This window comes from Wyeomyia smithii, chromosome 2 (genome assembly GCF_029784165.1).
Source record: "Wyeomyia smithii strain HCP4-BCI-WySm-NY-G18 chromosome 2, ASM2978416v1, whole genome shotgun sequence".
NCBI lineage: Eukaryota > Metazoa > Arthropoda > Insecta > Diptera > Culicidae > Wyeomyia > Wyeomyia smithii.
In genome coordinates this window covers 280,092,559-280,108,283 of record NC_073695.1, presented here as the reverse complement: position 1 = coordinate 280,108,283, position 15,725 = coordinate 280,092,559, and the positions used below count along the sequence as shown (strand labels likewise).

Below are 15,725 nucleotides of genomic sequence, written 5' to 3'. Positions count from 1 at the left end.
GAAGTTAAGCCACGTAATGAAGGACGGCGAGCCGTAGGGGAAACAGCACTTATATCTCGTGATGTGTACCGCTCTCTAGCTATCGTCATCGAGCTCAGGCGCCAGCTATCTAGCCTTTATCCTTTGAACCGTGTCGACATCCGGTGATTAAAATCTGGAGAAAGAATACAGAAAAAGAGCAAAAACGCTTGATGATTATAGAAGATATTGCAAGCACTTCAAAAAAGCAGCATCGATAATCTCGATTGTTGCTGGTTTACAAAAAATGAAGCAAGTGGTGTATGCTTTTACCACTTGCTTCATTTCTGTATAGATTATGTATAAAAAATTGATTAGGAAAACTCTTGAAAAATTTTAAACTGTACATCTAGTGAAAAATAGTTGCCATATGTATGTAAACCATCATGGGCAAATGAGCTACAAAAGTTTAAACCATCAATTGGACGATTGAATAAATTATAAACTATAATTGAACTGAAAATCCACAATCCTCTTGAGAGTAATTGCAGTTATTGTTATTATTCTAATTGAATCCAAAACGTCAAATCTCAATATCTGCAAAAAGTTAACTTTTTCTAACTTTTTTTCAACCTCCGACAAGCACAAAATGCTTTTTCAGTCCATAACTGAGGCTAATAGTTTACATAATTCGTCATTACTGTCAGGCCAACCGCAGACTTGAAAGCATTCGTTAAATGGTTAAATGATTAACGTCATAGAGCACTTTGTGGTATGATGTACATAATGTACATTATTCCATGCTGATGTACACTGTCATAATTTGTCCGAGAAAAAAAAATTGTTTATATCAAAATGATTAAGCGAAACAAGTTTTGGAAACTAAGCAAGACATAAAAAATGGACCTAAATTTTCCCTTTCAAAATTTTTGAAACAAAGCAAAATATATTCCCAAAGTTGCCTGTCAACACGGCTGATTAAAAACTCGAGACGACATTCAAAACTCCAAAACTAATTACAAAAGATCTTCTTGTAACTGAAACCTGAGTTTTTTCATTCTACCTTTATTTCATAATCTAAACTAAAACGCTTTCATCATTTGCCTTCCTCATCCCATGGTGTGTAGATTCTGCTGAAACTCGTTAGGCAGAGAAACCTGCTCCAAGAATGAAACTTACATTGCCCCACAAGCTAGGCGGACATGCGCTCACGACTAGGTTGTAAATGTGGCATTTAAAAGTTGTCTTCCTTGGAATGGAAAATCTTGCGAAAGCCGCAAACACCAGAGGAAAAAGAAGTAATAGTCGCCTTCCCGATTCGAGTCTCGAGAACAGCTAGCTTTTGCAACGAATTCACTTCATATGCTCATCCTAAGCATTGGTTGGGCAATTTTTCTGCAGTTGGCAAGATTGCATAGTAATTCGTTGCATATACAAACAATTTATGTTTTTGCATGGCGTTACAACTTCTGCTACTGTAAGCGGGGAAAACTGCTGAGTAATATAGGGCCGCCATGACACTTGTTATCTGGTAAGTTAGTTTTTTTTTTTTATTCTCGCTTATTTTCCGTCGGTCTAGTTCCGCCACTGTTGTGGCCAATCACCGACGCCCAGGGAGGCGACTCCACACCCAGGACCCTAACTCACGACCCGTTTATTAACGGACCGGCGCCAACGGCTTTACTTCCTCATGCGATGGAAGCGTGATCCCAGAGATTTTTCGCCTCAGAAAATCTCCCGGCGTCGGCTAGGGTTGAATCTAGACCAGTTGGGTTGGTTGTGAGTGGATCACGCCACCTCACAACCATCGACACCTATGTCGGCGGTGGGATTCGAACCCAGGCGTCGAGCGTGGTTGGTGGAGACATTACCAACCACACTAGGCCCCCGCTCGGGTAAGTTAGTTGACGGACTAAATTTATTTTTTGCCCTACGACTACATTATATGTTTTTTGAAGCAGGCAGTGTACGTTATTTTACGAGAATGCGAAAAATGAATCGGTACTGAAGATATGGCTTTGGCTTACGAAAAAAATCATCCAGACGAAACATTAAACATTCAGATACCATGCAATAGGTTTGTCCGGGCCCAAGATTACACCCAGAGACCGGAAATAAACTTTAAACGCCATTCTGAATTCTATGATGTCAATTTTCAGTTTCAGAAAATCAACTGAAATTAGACCAATACTATTCAGCATGGTTATTCTTAGCACTCCGTAGCAGAAAATCAACCCAATATAACAGTTTCATTTAAGATAGCGACTTCCGGGTTCCTAAAAAAAGCCTAGAATGGCTAAATACCCAATATGGGCCCCGGAATAATACCCCGGTCTGTGTGATCTAAGAATACTGGTATTTTATGATTTGTTGCAAAACATTGATTATTTGGAGTGATGATCGAGTTATGTAATGTGAAATGTGACAAAATTTTTAAGAGGTGTGTTGTGCTAAATGAGCAATGAAGTATAAGACATGATTCTAAGTTTCGTAACTTAAGGTAATTAACATATTCCGAAAAATATTTTTAAAACGGTTTTTACTCACGTTGCTTTCTTAACTGTTGAGCCACAGGTTCAATTGTGGAGTATACTTATATATTTGATCAAAAAATCTCGACCCCCCCCCCCCCTTACCCCAAAAAAAAATGTTAACTGAAAAACGAATTACCGTGCAAATTCAATTCATTTATCTCTTATACACCTGTGTAGGGGTGTGCGAAACTGGCTTTTCTGGTGTCGAAACGAAACGAAACGAAATTAACCCTTAATTTCGGTTTCGCCAAATTAGTCGAAACGAAATCAAGGTGGATTTCGAGTTCTCGAGACGAAACGAAGTTGGTCTCTAAATTTCGCGAAATTTCGAAAAATAAAATAAATGTTTCTGAAACATAGCATTACAATGATTTGAAACGTTGGAGCGTACGCTAACGAAGTACCCTTCAGCAACTGATCGCAATGTGCTTACCTGGTCGACGAAGAGTAACGTAGGTATTCAGATATCGATAAACCGACAATGACGAGAAAATCAAAAATGTTAAAAACTAAAATCTTGATGCATTCATTTATACATATTATATTGCAGGTAATAGCAGCGCTATAGATACAAATGATATAAAGGTCAAACTCGAAATGTCTTTGTAAATAATAATTTAATAAACTTCTGAACTGATTCTTTTGGTTTGAATGCAACTATGTTTAAAATAGTAATCCTTCTTTCATAGCATTTTCATCATTCAAAATCCAAGTTTTGTCCTAGAGCTCGAACTAGAAAACATGAGAGATGGTAGGTAGGTTTTCAACCATTCCTGTGAGTTTTGGTGTCCCTAGCAAAGATAACTTTTCCAAAGAATTTTTCCCTATGCTAACGTAAAAGCGACGAATCCGATAAGCAATTCCTCGGCGGCCTTCTGATGCATTTCTGCATTCTCTAAAAGCAGCAAAATTCACAGGAATGGTTAAAAAGCTGTAAAACCTTTGGAGGGCAACTTTTTTTCGCTTTTGTCGACCAGTGTTATTGAATTTTTTTAACACCGTTTAGTCAGACTAGACTAAGTGACATCTTATTTATTTATTTATTTATTTATTTATTTATTTAATTAATTATTTAATAATTTACATCATCTGACAGTTGTCTTAATGAATTGAAAGTTTTGAACGAATTGAAATCTTTATCAATTCGAGGAAAACAAAATTTAAGTTGACTATTCTGTAAACTTTGAAGTTTCCAATATTTTTGCACATTTTTTAATATAACTTAAAATTACTTTTTAACTGAGCAGTTCCACAAAAAATGTCCCAGTTTCAATATTTTTTGTCATTTTAGATTTGGCTTAAACTTTGCATTAACGTTTCAATTATTATGCTATCATCACTCCATTTTTTTTTTTGGGTAAGGGGGGGGGGGGTCGAGATTTTTTGATCGAATATATAAGTATACTCCACAATTGAACCTGTGGCGCCAACAGTTAAGAAAGCAACGTGAGTAAAAACCGTTTTAAAAATATTTTTCGGAATATGTTAATTACCTTAAGTTACGAATCTTAGAATCATGTCTTATACTTCATTGCTCATTTATCACAACACACCTCTTAGAAATTTTGTCACATTTCACATTACATAACTCGATCATCACTCCAAATAATCAATGTTTTGCAACAAATCATAAAATACCAGTATTCTTAGATCACACAGACCGGGGTATTATTCCGGGGCCCATATTGGGTATTTAGCCATTCTAGGCTTTTTTCAGGAACCCGGAAGTCGCTATATTAAATGAAACTGTTATATTGGGTTGATTTTCTGCTACGGAGTGCTAAGAATAACCATACTGAATAGTATTGGTATTATGCTATTTTGGGAGGGTTATTGTGATTATAAATATTTTCAGAGCCAAAAGTATGTTGATCAGTGTGGCGTCTTCGAAAAAGTTTTAGACAGTAATTTTATCTTTCCGATAAAAAAAACTCTAAAAAATCATTTTTTTGATGTAAAAGAAACATTAAAATTAATATAAAAAAGCTTATTTTTCAAAAATCTTTTTTTTTGTATAAAAATTACAAAAAAAAATACCGAAGCGATGAAGAAGTCAAAAAAAAAGTTATATTTTAAAAAAAAAATTACAACATGTTTATTTTTGGAAGGACAATATTATTATCTACAACTTTGCCAAAGGCACTATACCAATCAAACTAACTGTTTCGATTATAAAAATATTTCAATTACCCACAGAGTGTCCAATTGGAGATTAAAATTATTTTTTCAGCTAAATCGGTTCGTTTGACTGGCATAACTAGTGTCTCTGGTTGTAGGTTGTAGGTTGTAGAAAATAATTTTGTCCTAAAAAAATATGCCCTGTGAGTTTCTGCGACACCAAAAATAATAAAATGGATTTGGGACCATTCCTAAACTACGTGGTCATATTTTGATCCCTTTTATACCCCCCTACTCCCCCGTGGTCCTCGTGGTCTTTTGTTTTGTGATCTTATTCTGCAAAAATATGTACAATTAAGTATGAAAAATTTATAAAAAAAATGAAGGTTCAAGAAAACTGATTATTAGTTATTGCGCAAATCGTAAATAGAATTTTCAGTAATAACATTTTCTCAAAAACAAATACAAATACTTTTTTGGTAACACGTTTAAAATATTTTTGATAAGGTACCTGACAATTTTGAAACCTATGCTGACTTTGAAGTCAGAGTGTTTTGAAACAATACTAAAAATCCAGGCAATTACAACTTTTTCTGCTTGACACATCGATCACTCTGTCTGCACACTATAAGGCATGATATCTGGTCAGCCTAGTGATAGCAATGAACTATCTGAAAAAACACATTTAAAGACACTACGGTGTGCGAAGAGGAGTCCTCTAACACAGAGAAATCCGAAAAAACGCTTGAAAATTTTTACAAGTCGAGTAGCATAGAACATTTGGCCTGTAAGATAGAGCTTCAGAGCTTTAGTTTTGACAGAAATTGCTAAGCCCTCCTAAACGAAAGACAAAAAGTGACCTCTTTAACATTGTGGGCTGCAAATATAACCACATAAAAAATACCTTCCGCATGATGTTACGGTTTTGTCTTTAAAAACAAAAATTACCGGCTGAGAGTTTATTCTTCTATGTCTGACTTAGTATACCAGATATATGTTGAGATATCTATATTCAATTTATTTGATAGGCTAAATTTCTTAATCGTCGAAATTGGAAGTTTAATTTCGCGAAATTTTAAGCGGAATTTAGCGAAATTCAACGAAAATTTTCGGCAATTTCGCGAAACCGGCAAATTTCGCGAAATTTCGGTAAATTTAAAGTTTTGCGAAATTATACGAAATCATTCGAAATCTCGCACAGCCTTACACCTGTGACACCATTTCAATTCATGTTAACTTCGCTCAGGAACACTACCTCCTGCTTAGAAGGATTTGTCGTTTGGTACGAGAAGAGAAGTTGTTCCGTGTGATCCATGTCTTAAGAAGCGCAGAAGATATTCACGAATTCACACCTGCTTTGAAAACAAACGAGTATCTTGTAATTTTTGCTACTAAAAAGCACGCAGAAACAATGGTCTAGCAGTTCGACTGGGCTCAATAATCTTTTACACCGATGGTTCAAAAATAAATAAAGCCACCAGAGCTGGCATGACCGGGCCAGGAATAAATGAATATATCTCTATGGGAAACTGGCCAACAGTTTTTCAAGCTGAAACATACGCAATCATGGAATGTGCATACATCTGTCTAAAGAGAAATTACAGACACGCAAATATCTGTATCTTCTCCGACAGTCAGGCAGCACTCAAAGCGCTTAAAGCACCCATTTGCAAATCAAAACTAGTGTGGGAATGCATTCTTTCACTTCGGCAGCTAGCACAAAAAATCAGGTTTTACTATACAGGTCGGACTCGATTATCCGGAAACTCGATTATCCGGAATTTTAGACTCGATTATCCGGAATTTTATTTTTTTGGTGTCCTTTCTTCAATTTTTATTCCGAAATGTTATCTTTACCATCCCTTCTGGCATATTAGTTACCATTTAAGTCACTTCCGGCATGTTTCGGACATGTTCGAATTAAGTGAAACTAATCAATGTCCAATTTATTTTTTTTTGCTTTTCACGATTTTACCCCTTTTTTGCTTCAGAAATAACTTCTGGTTACGCCACTGCAGCATACAAGTAAATAAAGGATCAGAAATATTTATTTTATGTTCGTTAATCGCAAAATTTCAGTATTTTTTGTGTGATTCGATTATCCGGAAAACTCGATTATCCGGAATGAAATTTTTTTTGATGTTTTGGATAAACTGTACTGGGTACCAGGACACTGCGGAATTGAAGGCAATGAAAAAGCCGACTCACTAGCAAGAGAAGGTTCTTCCGAAAATTTTATATTACCAGAACCCTTCTGTGGCGTCTAATCAAGAGCTTTAAAAATAGAACTAGATTAATGGGAGAGGATGGTCATAAGTTAAAATTGGAATGCTGTATCTGGTTTATGGCAATCAAAAAAAATTATAAAACCAAACTACGCAAAAACCATAACGCTACTTAGGCTCAATAAAAAAGACCTAAGTACGATAACAGGACTTTTCACTGGTCACTGTCCGAGTAAGTACCATCTGAAGAAGATGGGCAAACTCAATGACGAGAAATGCCGCTTCTGCGAACTTGAGAATGAAACCTCTGAACACCTACTTTGCGAATGCAGAGTAATAATACAACGCAGACTGCGTATCCTCGGTAAAGGATTCCCAAGTCCTTCCGAAATCTGGAACGAAAACCCTTCTCAGATATTACACTTCATTCGAATTGTGATACCTGACTGGGATACACGTGCAAATCAAAATTGGACATCAACTCAATAATAGTTATGCGCCGAAATTGAATGCACCTAGATTAAGGCGGAGCATACCACAATAGATCTACTACCAATGGTCGCAGTGGTTCAGTCTCCTACAGGAAAAAAAGCAAAGTTAGTGAGTTATATACACACACATATATATACGCATGCATACAAAAATGACGAGCTCGTCGAATCAAGTCAAATGGTCTATGACTATTGGTTCACTTTTGGATATTCGGTTTTGTCAGTCTTTGTCATACTTTTCTAGGCAAAAGGCATAAATATTTCATATGCTATTTTGCTGAGTCATTATTGCTCCTTAAGACCATTACCAGATCCAGATACCAGATCTTAATGAATTTCTGCAGTAGAGAAGGCATTTTAGTACATATGAGTAATTTAGTGTAGTGCACCCTGACATCAAATATACCAAATTTTTGCAATAATGTTTACAAAAATGGTAATACCACAATCCAGTCTTAATATTGCTGGTTAGCATTGAACGCAATCCAACTTCTGTGACTCCCGCCCCCTTGACCTAGACTTGTTTTGTGTCCTGTATGGCAATGAATCAACTATTTTAGCATCATGTACAGGTACCTACACTAACATTTACAATATTCATTTACGTATTCTCACGCATCACTGCTTAGTCGCCGCGGCTTTTAATTGAGTAAGCTTATTGTACATCTACATTGAACGGGCGGGGTAAGCCAGCAATATTGATGACTTTGAAGATATGACGCAATTTCACTCTTCTCATTCGAGAGTTTCAGCTTCCATGCAGATTGACGCTTTATTCGGTTCGTTTCAAGTATCCACGTTACGATCCATTGTAAAGGTACTTGTTCGTGAAGTGCTTCGGTACCTGACTATACACATCGTAGATACAAATCATTGCGGCGTTCATAAAACTTTACGAAGTGAGATCGCCATCAGTATCATCTTCATTAGTCATCATATTCATCATCATCATCATCATCACCGTCACCGTCAGTGCCATTAAGGTTATTATTTTTGCGATGGCCAAGGTCAAACATCAGCAGACCCAACCCTTGCTTCACCGCAATTTATATCTGCCGGGCAGCATCGGCTTTGAGACTCGTAGTAGATTACTCTGACGGTGGTGTTCTTCATTTGCGACACAGTACTACACACAATGTTATTTAATAACCAGCCACTTGAGTTAATTGAAGTTCTACCTTTTTGCTGCTGCATGTATTACCTTTGTTTATATAAGCTTCACCTTTGATCATAACCAGGTGCGTCAACTTCGAAAGGCGAACAAAATAGATACGGAAACGACCACGCGTAATTTGTGTCTCCATTGTAAAATTAAACATGCAATCGTACATTAAGCATTATGAATTGAAAATTTTCAGGTATTACTGTAATAACAATTATTCTCAACGTCAGTCATCTTTTTTGCCAAACATAGTTGTTCATATACTATATAAGAGTTATTAGCTTACTCGCACTTAACACTGAACTGATCCGAAGGTGAACCTGATTTTTTAATGTTCTTTAAGCACGGGTTTCGGCTGATTTCATCAGTTCAATGAATTCTCTAGACAACTATGTTCTCTTTCCGTAAAGGTATTAGTATCTACTTCTGTATAAGACTAAAACAATCTGGTGTAGACGTCCAAGGCAAAATTCAATTGAAAGATGTCAACAACTAAGCTAAAATAGCGAAATAAAAGTAAGCTAGCTTTTCGAAGCATATAATTTCAGTGACAAAATCCAAATAAAAGATTTTAGAACAAAAGTGTTCCAAATCGGAATCGATTTTTTTTATTTTCACAAAAACGCCTGTAAAATCGTATTATGTCAATTCATCGTATAACTAACAGTTATTGTATTGTTGCTTATCATTAAACGCACAGGGGGGAAAATTCATAAGAAAACTGTTTTGCTTAACGTGATCGAAGTCACATGCTATGCTATCATTAGTCTGTCGTCAATGTTCGTTTATCAATAACGTCGACTAAGGTATCTAACCATTAATCTTCCAACATTTGTTTGCAACAAATTTAAAAACTACAAACAAAAACCTTATCTGTATATTATATCAGAAAAGTACGCCAAATCCTGAATCATTGACGTCATTCAGTCAATCGCTTCAACATTTACTCAAGTGACTATTCAAATTACGATTTGAAGTACTACAGAAAAAAAGCAGTAGAAAAATAAAGATTGAGTATGTTTGAACAAACTGTGAAGCAAAACAAACATTTCACAGCGATCGTCCGGACATCAAAAACCTGCTCAATGATGATCATTTTTTTTTTGTTTTGTTTTATTTTGAAGCTAAGCTTGAATTCAGTTTTACGCAAATCATGCTAGAATTATTTTACAATGGCATCACAATCTTGTGCGTAGAAATAATATCACTCAGAAATGCAGAATAATTTATAGAAAAGCAACCGAGGAAAAAATACCAATTTATATCGGGAAAGGTTAAATAATGTTACAATGAAGTATAATGACTGGAAGGTAAATGATTTTAATTTACTTTCCCGGTTTCCGGTTAGATTATGAAAATTAATTTGACAAACGTTCAATCAAAAACCTTTCATATCAAATTAGGCATTCCTGCTTTGTATATGCCCAATTCTCAAATGGACGACTCTTACTCTTAAAAAAGCAACCAGTTTCCAAACCAAAACAGACATACTGAAATCATGAAAACATGCAGAAATTCTAACAATTTATAAATTATAAATATTGTTTTTTATTTAGCTTTGTTTCTAATCGAATTATATCGAATATTATCGAACTTTTCAGGCATGTTAATAGAAGAAAGCTTTTTTAACTTTGTTTTTTTTTTTAATTTTACGCGTACTTGTGTAACTCAAATCATTAAAAAAAATGGTACGTTTTCTGCGTAACATTCGTCTTGTTTCACCTTCCCTCTCACTATTATGTTTTAATGTTAGTTTTCATTACATTTGACTTACTCTTTTCGATCTATTCACCAGTATACATATGCACGTCGTTTGCTGTAGCGGTATTGTAAAGCCAGACGAAACCGTTCGCAGACCGTACACAAAAAGCACAAAATTGCACCTAGCCGCGCTGTTGATAGAAGCTCTTCTCTCGGCTGTACCAGCAACCACTTGCGCGAAATCCTACGTGCTTAACCGACAGTACAAACGGCTGGTAGCTCAACCAGTACAAAGACAGTGGTGGAAGTGCGAAGAAAACAAGTTTTGCTTCAAATGTTTGTTGCAAGAAGTAAAAAATTTACACTACACTATTATTGCGTTCACGGAATTATTTTTTTTTTAATTCACTTTTCACGATACGCATTTTCGCCAAACCTTCTTGCTAATTTAACAACGAAAAGACCTTATGAACGTTATAAAGATTATCGCTGTTAAAAACCACTCGTACGAATGTTACTAACGTTGACAAACCTTTGACTACCAATATATTCTTAATGTTCTCTGCATTGAACTTTCGCAGACATTTCCGAGATTTAGATTTCAGGATCCATAACAACTGCAACCTTGCGTTGTTCAAATTGAGTAATTTAAAGTAAAGCTAAACCAAACAGCATGTATGAAGATGAGACAACCGGCTTTTTTATTCGAATAGCTATACTGCACGAATACAAAATACTGACATCAAGAAACAATGCCGTGTTACATTTATTATATCCAATACGTTCCCATCACTGGTGACACATGATTCAATCACTAAAGCTGCAAATCAATAGTGAATGCAGATATTTGAGTAAATTGCAGCATTACTGAACACGAGAAATCCGTCCGTGGTGAGTAAATGCACAACTTTCATTGCGATCCAGCAGACATCCGCCAGAAATGAATAATTCCGAAGATATTCGAAAAGGTTTCTTTCAACATCATGTTTTGAAGCACATTACTCTCTTAATTTTTCTTTTTTCTACAACCACTAACTGCTTCTCCAGACCACTAACTGCAGTAGAACACACGAGCACTTTCCACTTGAGAAATTACATAAACTAGCGCTACTTTGCAAGCTTTCCAACCTGCTCTACCGCTGTTAAGAGACACTACACACGTCGATCTGATAAAATCAAACAATGATTGTCCAACCGGACCCGACTGGAGACCGTCTCCGTTTAGCAGTTCACGCAACGAGATGCCTTTCGTGACTGTTACCCACTGATCGACTGACTACCACCATAGCTATTGAACTGAGCGCTCGTCGTGCTTCTGCACAAATCATCTCCCTCCCCTCTTACAGCACTCCATAGAGTAGCGTGGGAGCAAACACATGAATAAAACTAGCTAAATTGGCGCATTAATGAAATCATTTTTTCTTACAAACAATTGAATGTATATCCAATGTTTATTGTATTTATCTGTTGCAAATAATACACGATACCAAATAATTACATGGTAATAGATATTAAATTTAATTCAAATTCCCGACGAATTCTATAAATACAACCGTAAAATAAAAATGCGAAATTTTACACTTAAAATCGATAACGAATAATTACATACTCAATGTTAAATTAAAAAAAATCGGTATCTAGGCAAGCGAATCAAGCAATACAAACAAACAAATAAAATGCGAACGAAAGCTTTCGACGAAGCTTTGCCTTGTGAGGGTGTAGATGTGCTATTCGATGAAACAGTCTGATTAAGTTTGCCACACGGAAAAAGAATTGGTAGATTCTACAATATTATCAATTAATATTCGAACGGAGATTTTTTATGTGCAAATTTGTGTAACAGTGTAAAATAATGTATCTTTAATTGCCTGCTAATGTAAGATTTTTAGAAGAAAAAAAAAGTTGTCTGAAACTGAAGGCGTCTATAGTTTAGACTTTTCTGTTGGAAGGGATATTCATGACGCAGAATTCGTATTAGCGAGTGCTTTTGGGTTCGCTTCGCGATAGCATCAGCGAATTCTTACTAAGAACTTGGTAGAAGCGATTCCATTCAAATTGACACATACAATCGTTAGGCAGCAGGTATAATTTTAATGATTTCTTTCTTCAAAATTTTCTTAAAATTGAGTTTATATTACCGTTAAATGCTAAACTAATTCATAACTGCGATTTACACTCCATTGAACTGTTCCTACAAACAATATTACATACTAGGTTTTTCATGTGCAAAGGGCAGATTTCAATAGTGAAATGTGTAGCACAAGAACTTAGCATTGGTTTCCATGTATCCAATTATTAAAAATACTAAAATTAAATATTATAAAATGCAACTTGGAAAAGTAAGTAATTTGTTCTTTGAACAATCCATTCTATCGAATGAGATCATCTCCTTCATTTTAAAATTAGGGTTGAGATGACTCGTACTGATCTGTTTATTGTTTAGCTAACAGAATTATTACGGGATTTTTCTGACACTGAGAGTTTTTCTCTCCGGCCGAAATTCGAACTCGAAAATTAGCATTTTTATCTGTGAAACTATACCAATATTCAATTATTTTGTGAACTATCTCTGTGAGTTGTTATACGGAAACAAACTATTTCATTTCTTTCAAATAAGCAGATGTTCATATTCATTATAGTGGTATACGCTTCCGCCAATGATATAAATAAGTACCTTTACTGTTGAGTTAGGCAACAGAAACATGAGAAACAACACATTACCAAAACTAGCTGAACTGACCAGTATATTTTGAAGATTGATATAAAAACTAGCAAAAATTCTATAATCAATTATTCAATAAAAAAAAAAACAAAATTTCCCATTTAATCATATATTATACTTAACTCTCCAGCAGATACAGTTTGTATAACTTTTCGTCAGCTTCAGATTGGAATTTTGGCACAAAATTTACCTTTATTATTTCGCTAAAACCCTCTTCGATTGATGGTTCCTGATATTTTGATCTGAAAAGTTGGAAAGGGGCAGATTTAAACAAGGCTTTCTGAAAACAATTTCAATTATATGCTCACTTGTACATATTGAACACCATATCATTGATCGACGTGTGTGACCGGTCTGTCAGTTCCCGAAAAATATTGTTATGTTTTGATTGCTTGTAACTAGCACTCATTACAAAGCAGCGACATGTTACGTTTCTTTTTTTGGCCACTTCAATGAAACGCTTCCTGCTCTCCGCATCTGGGTTAGTATTATCAATGACAGCAGACTTTTTGTTTCGTATTGTATTTTCTAATTGTGAAACACATTTCTGCCATGATCCTAAAGTATCACGATTGATCAGAGTATAACCTTTTGGTTCAAGGTGCGCTCGAGTGAAGTGGCTTTTACCAGATCCGGGAAAACCAACCATTATTATAATTTCTTGCCTAGACAATACAAGTTTACTTCCGCTTGGTGACAAAAGGTCAGAAAATCCACAAGCAGACTTTGGATCAAATTCCGGTTTCGCCCATTCAATGTCTTTGGAATTCTGGAAGTGAACCTCCGGGGTAAAAAATGGTATCCCAACGTTCAATGCCATAAGCCGATCAGCACAAGAATGGTCCTTCTTGCGTTTTACAGGTTTTTTCTGTTCTAGGCGACCGGCAGCGTCACCAATGTAAAAGCTTCGTCCTTTATCTACTTGAAGGCCGCCGTTGAACTGAAAAGAATAAAAATTAACGTTAGCTGCAACTATTTGCTTACCCATTACTTACTAGCTGACACAGCGAATCCCACATTCCCGTCAATGGCTTGCGATATTTCCCTTTTCCAGTAGAGATAAATGCTTGTAAAGGAATGTTTAATTTCATCTGCAATGCTTCAATCTTTGTTTTAAACTCATCAATTTTTAGTTTGCCTTTTGAAATTCCAGCTTGGTTAGTGAAAATAACTATCTTAAACCCATTTTTCAATAAGGACTTCAGTTTCCCGGGAACTTCGGAAAAGGCAAGCTGCCAATCATCAATGGTTTTGGGAAAAACATTACCCGATTTGGTTTTAATAAGTGTTCCATCCATGTCATATGCAGCTATCTTTTCCGAAGACATTAGGCCTTTGCTATGAAAAACATACAATTGTTTTCCATCGATCTCTTCCCACAGAGAGCTTTTGACAGCTATTGTTTGTTGCCCGCTAATCCGAGACCGTATATCCGACTTACTAGTGTTCCCATTAGGTGAATCTTCATGTCGCCTCTTCTTATTTTGCCTGGAGTTGCTTTGATAGTCTGTCTCGTCATTCGATAAAAGCCGTTTATGAGTATCACTTTTATTTCTACTATTCTTGTTTCTAGCGTTGATGTCAGTTTCTGAGCAATCTCTTTTTGAAAAATTTGTTTTTTCCATAGTTTTTGATTTTTCTTCACCAGTTTGCCGTTCGACAACGTTTTCAAATTTAAAATCAAATGAATATTGATGGTTACCTGGAAGCAATTCTAGAATATCTCCATCGTATGCTTCATATCCCAAATGTTTTTCCAATTGTTTTCCATTCAAAACTGAAGGGTTTGAACCAAGACATTTTACCAATACGTATCCATCCTTGAAGTTGGCCTTTAGACAAACTGCTCGAGAAAATAAGGTGGAATTCAATTTATCACATTGCCCAAAAATATCCAATATTGAAATTTTCACCTTGTTGACGCGAACAACATGGATCCTGAATAAGTGTCTCTGGACTACGGCCAACGAAAGTTCGCTCAGATTCAATACGAATTGGCTGGTGACGATCTGTCAATGACTTCAGGAAACACTCTTTTAACACTTTATTCATTTTTTGAAATTTATTAAACGCTATCAATATAAATTCGAAATGCTGCATACAATTAACAATCCAAATTTGCAAAAAAAACGTAAACAATAACTTAGCAATGGGCGATATTGTATCGGTATCGGAAATATCGATACTTTTGAGACGATATTTCGATTTTTTAGATCGATACACGAGAATCCGATGCTTAGCTGTATCGATACTAAAAACCGCGATATTTGTATCGATATTCTTTTATGCATACGAACCAGTTAGCTGAAATCGCACCATGTTTCAAGGGCTGACATCTCAATGTGTAAACGAGATCGCCGCCACTTTTCATACGCTATGTTATGCTGTCTGTCAGTGTCAGTGGGGCCCACACATCGTGGATCCGCTGCGATGAAGCAAAGCAAATAAGATAGAGATGCCAGCTAGTTCTTCATCTATGCCAGCTAGTTGATACGAGCTGGAAGCTGGAACCACTAAAAAGCTGCCACTGTCAGTATAAAAATCGCACAAGTCTATTTGCACTAGCAAAACTTAGATGGAGAAATAGACAGAGAGAATGTTGTGAGCCAAACGAAAAAGAAAGATAACAACAATATACAATATATACAATATAGAACATGTTTATTGCCATACGTGTTTCTTGTCCTATAGAGCTTTCTGACAACTTAGTCACAAACACTTAATTCGGGTTGTTTGCCTTATGGTCCCCGTGGCTCTGTGGTTACCGATGTCGGTCGGCTTGCTCTCTCACACGGTTGTGATATCTTGTTCGAT

At 35.9% G+C, this 15,725-nt stretch overlaps 2 protein-coding genes across 3 annotated transcripts in view; one reads left to right on the top strand and one right to left on the bottom strand.

The window, feature by feature from the left end:
- LOC129725002 (uncharacterized) overlaps nucleotides 1-15,725 on the top strand; it is a 54,983-nt gene that overhangs the window by 20,585 nt on the left and 18,673 nt on the right. The gene's annotated exons all lie outside the window — the stretch shown is intronic.
- Nucleotides 24-15,057, bottom strand: LOC129725000 (uncharacterized protein F21D5.5-like). 2 transcript variants are annotated; one of them, XM_055680361.1, is made up of 5 exons: nucleotides 14,825-15,043; nucleotides 13,907-14,754; nucleotides 13,220-13,851; nucleotides 13,102-13,153; nucleotides 24-154 (listed from the first exon to the last, which is right to left on the bottom strand). In XM_055680361.1, exons 1-5 carry the CDS (start codon nucleotides 15,009-15,011, stop codon nucleotides 110-112), a joined length of 1,764 nt encoding a protein of 587 aa, XP_055536336.1. In that variant the 5' UTR covers nucleotides 15,012-15,043; the 3' UTR covers nucleotides 24-109. The 2 variants fall into 2 exon arrangements, with proteins under 2 accessions (XP_055536336.1, XP_055536335.1); XM_055680360.1 differs by lacking the exon at nucleotides 24-154 and having other exon boundaries at nucleotides 12,914-13,153; nucleotides 14,825-15,057.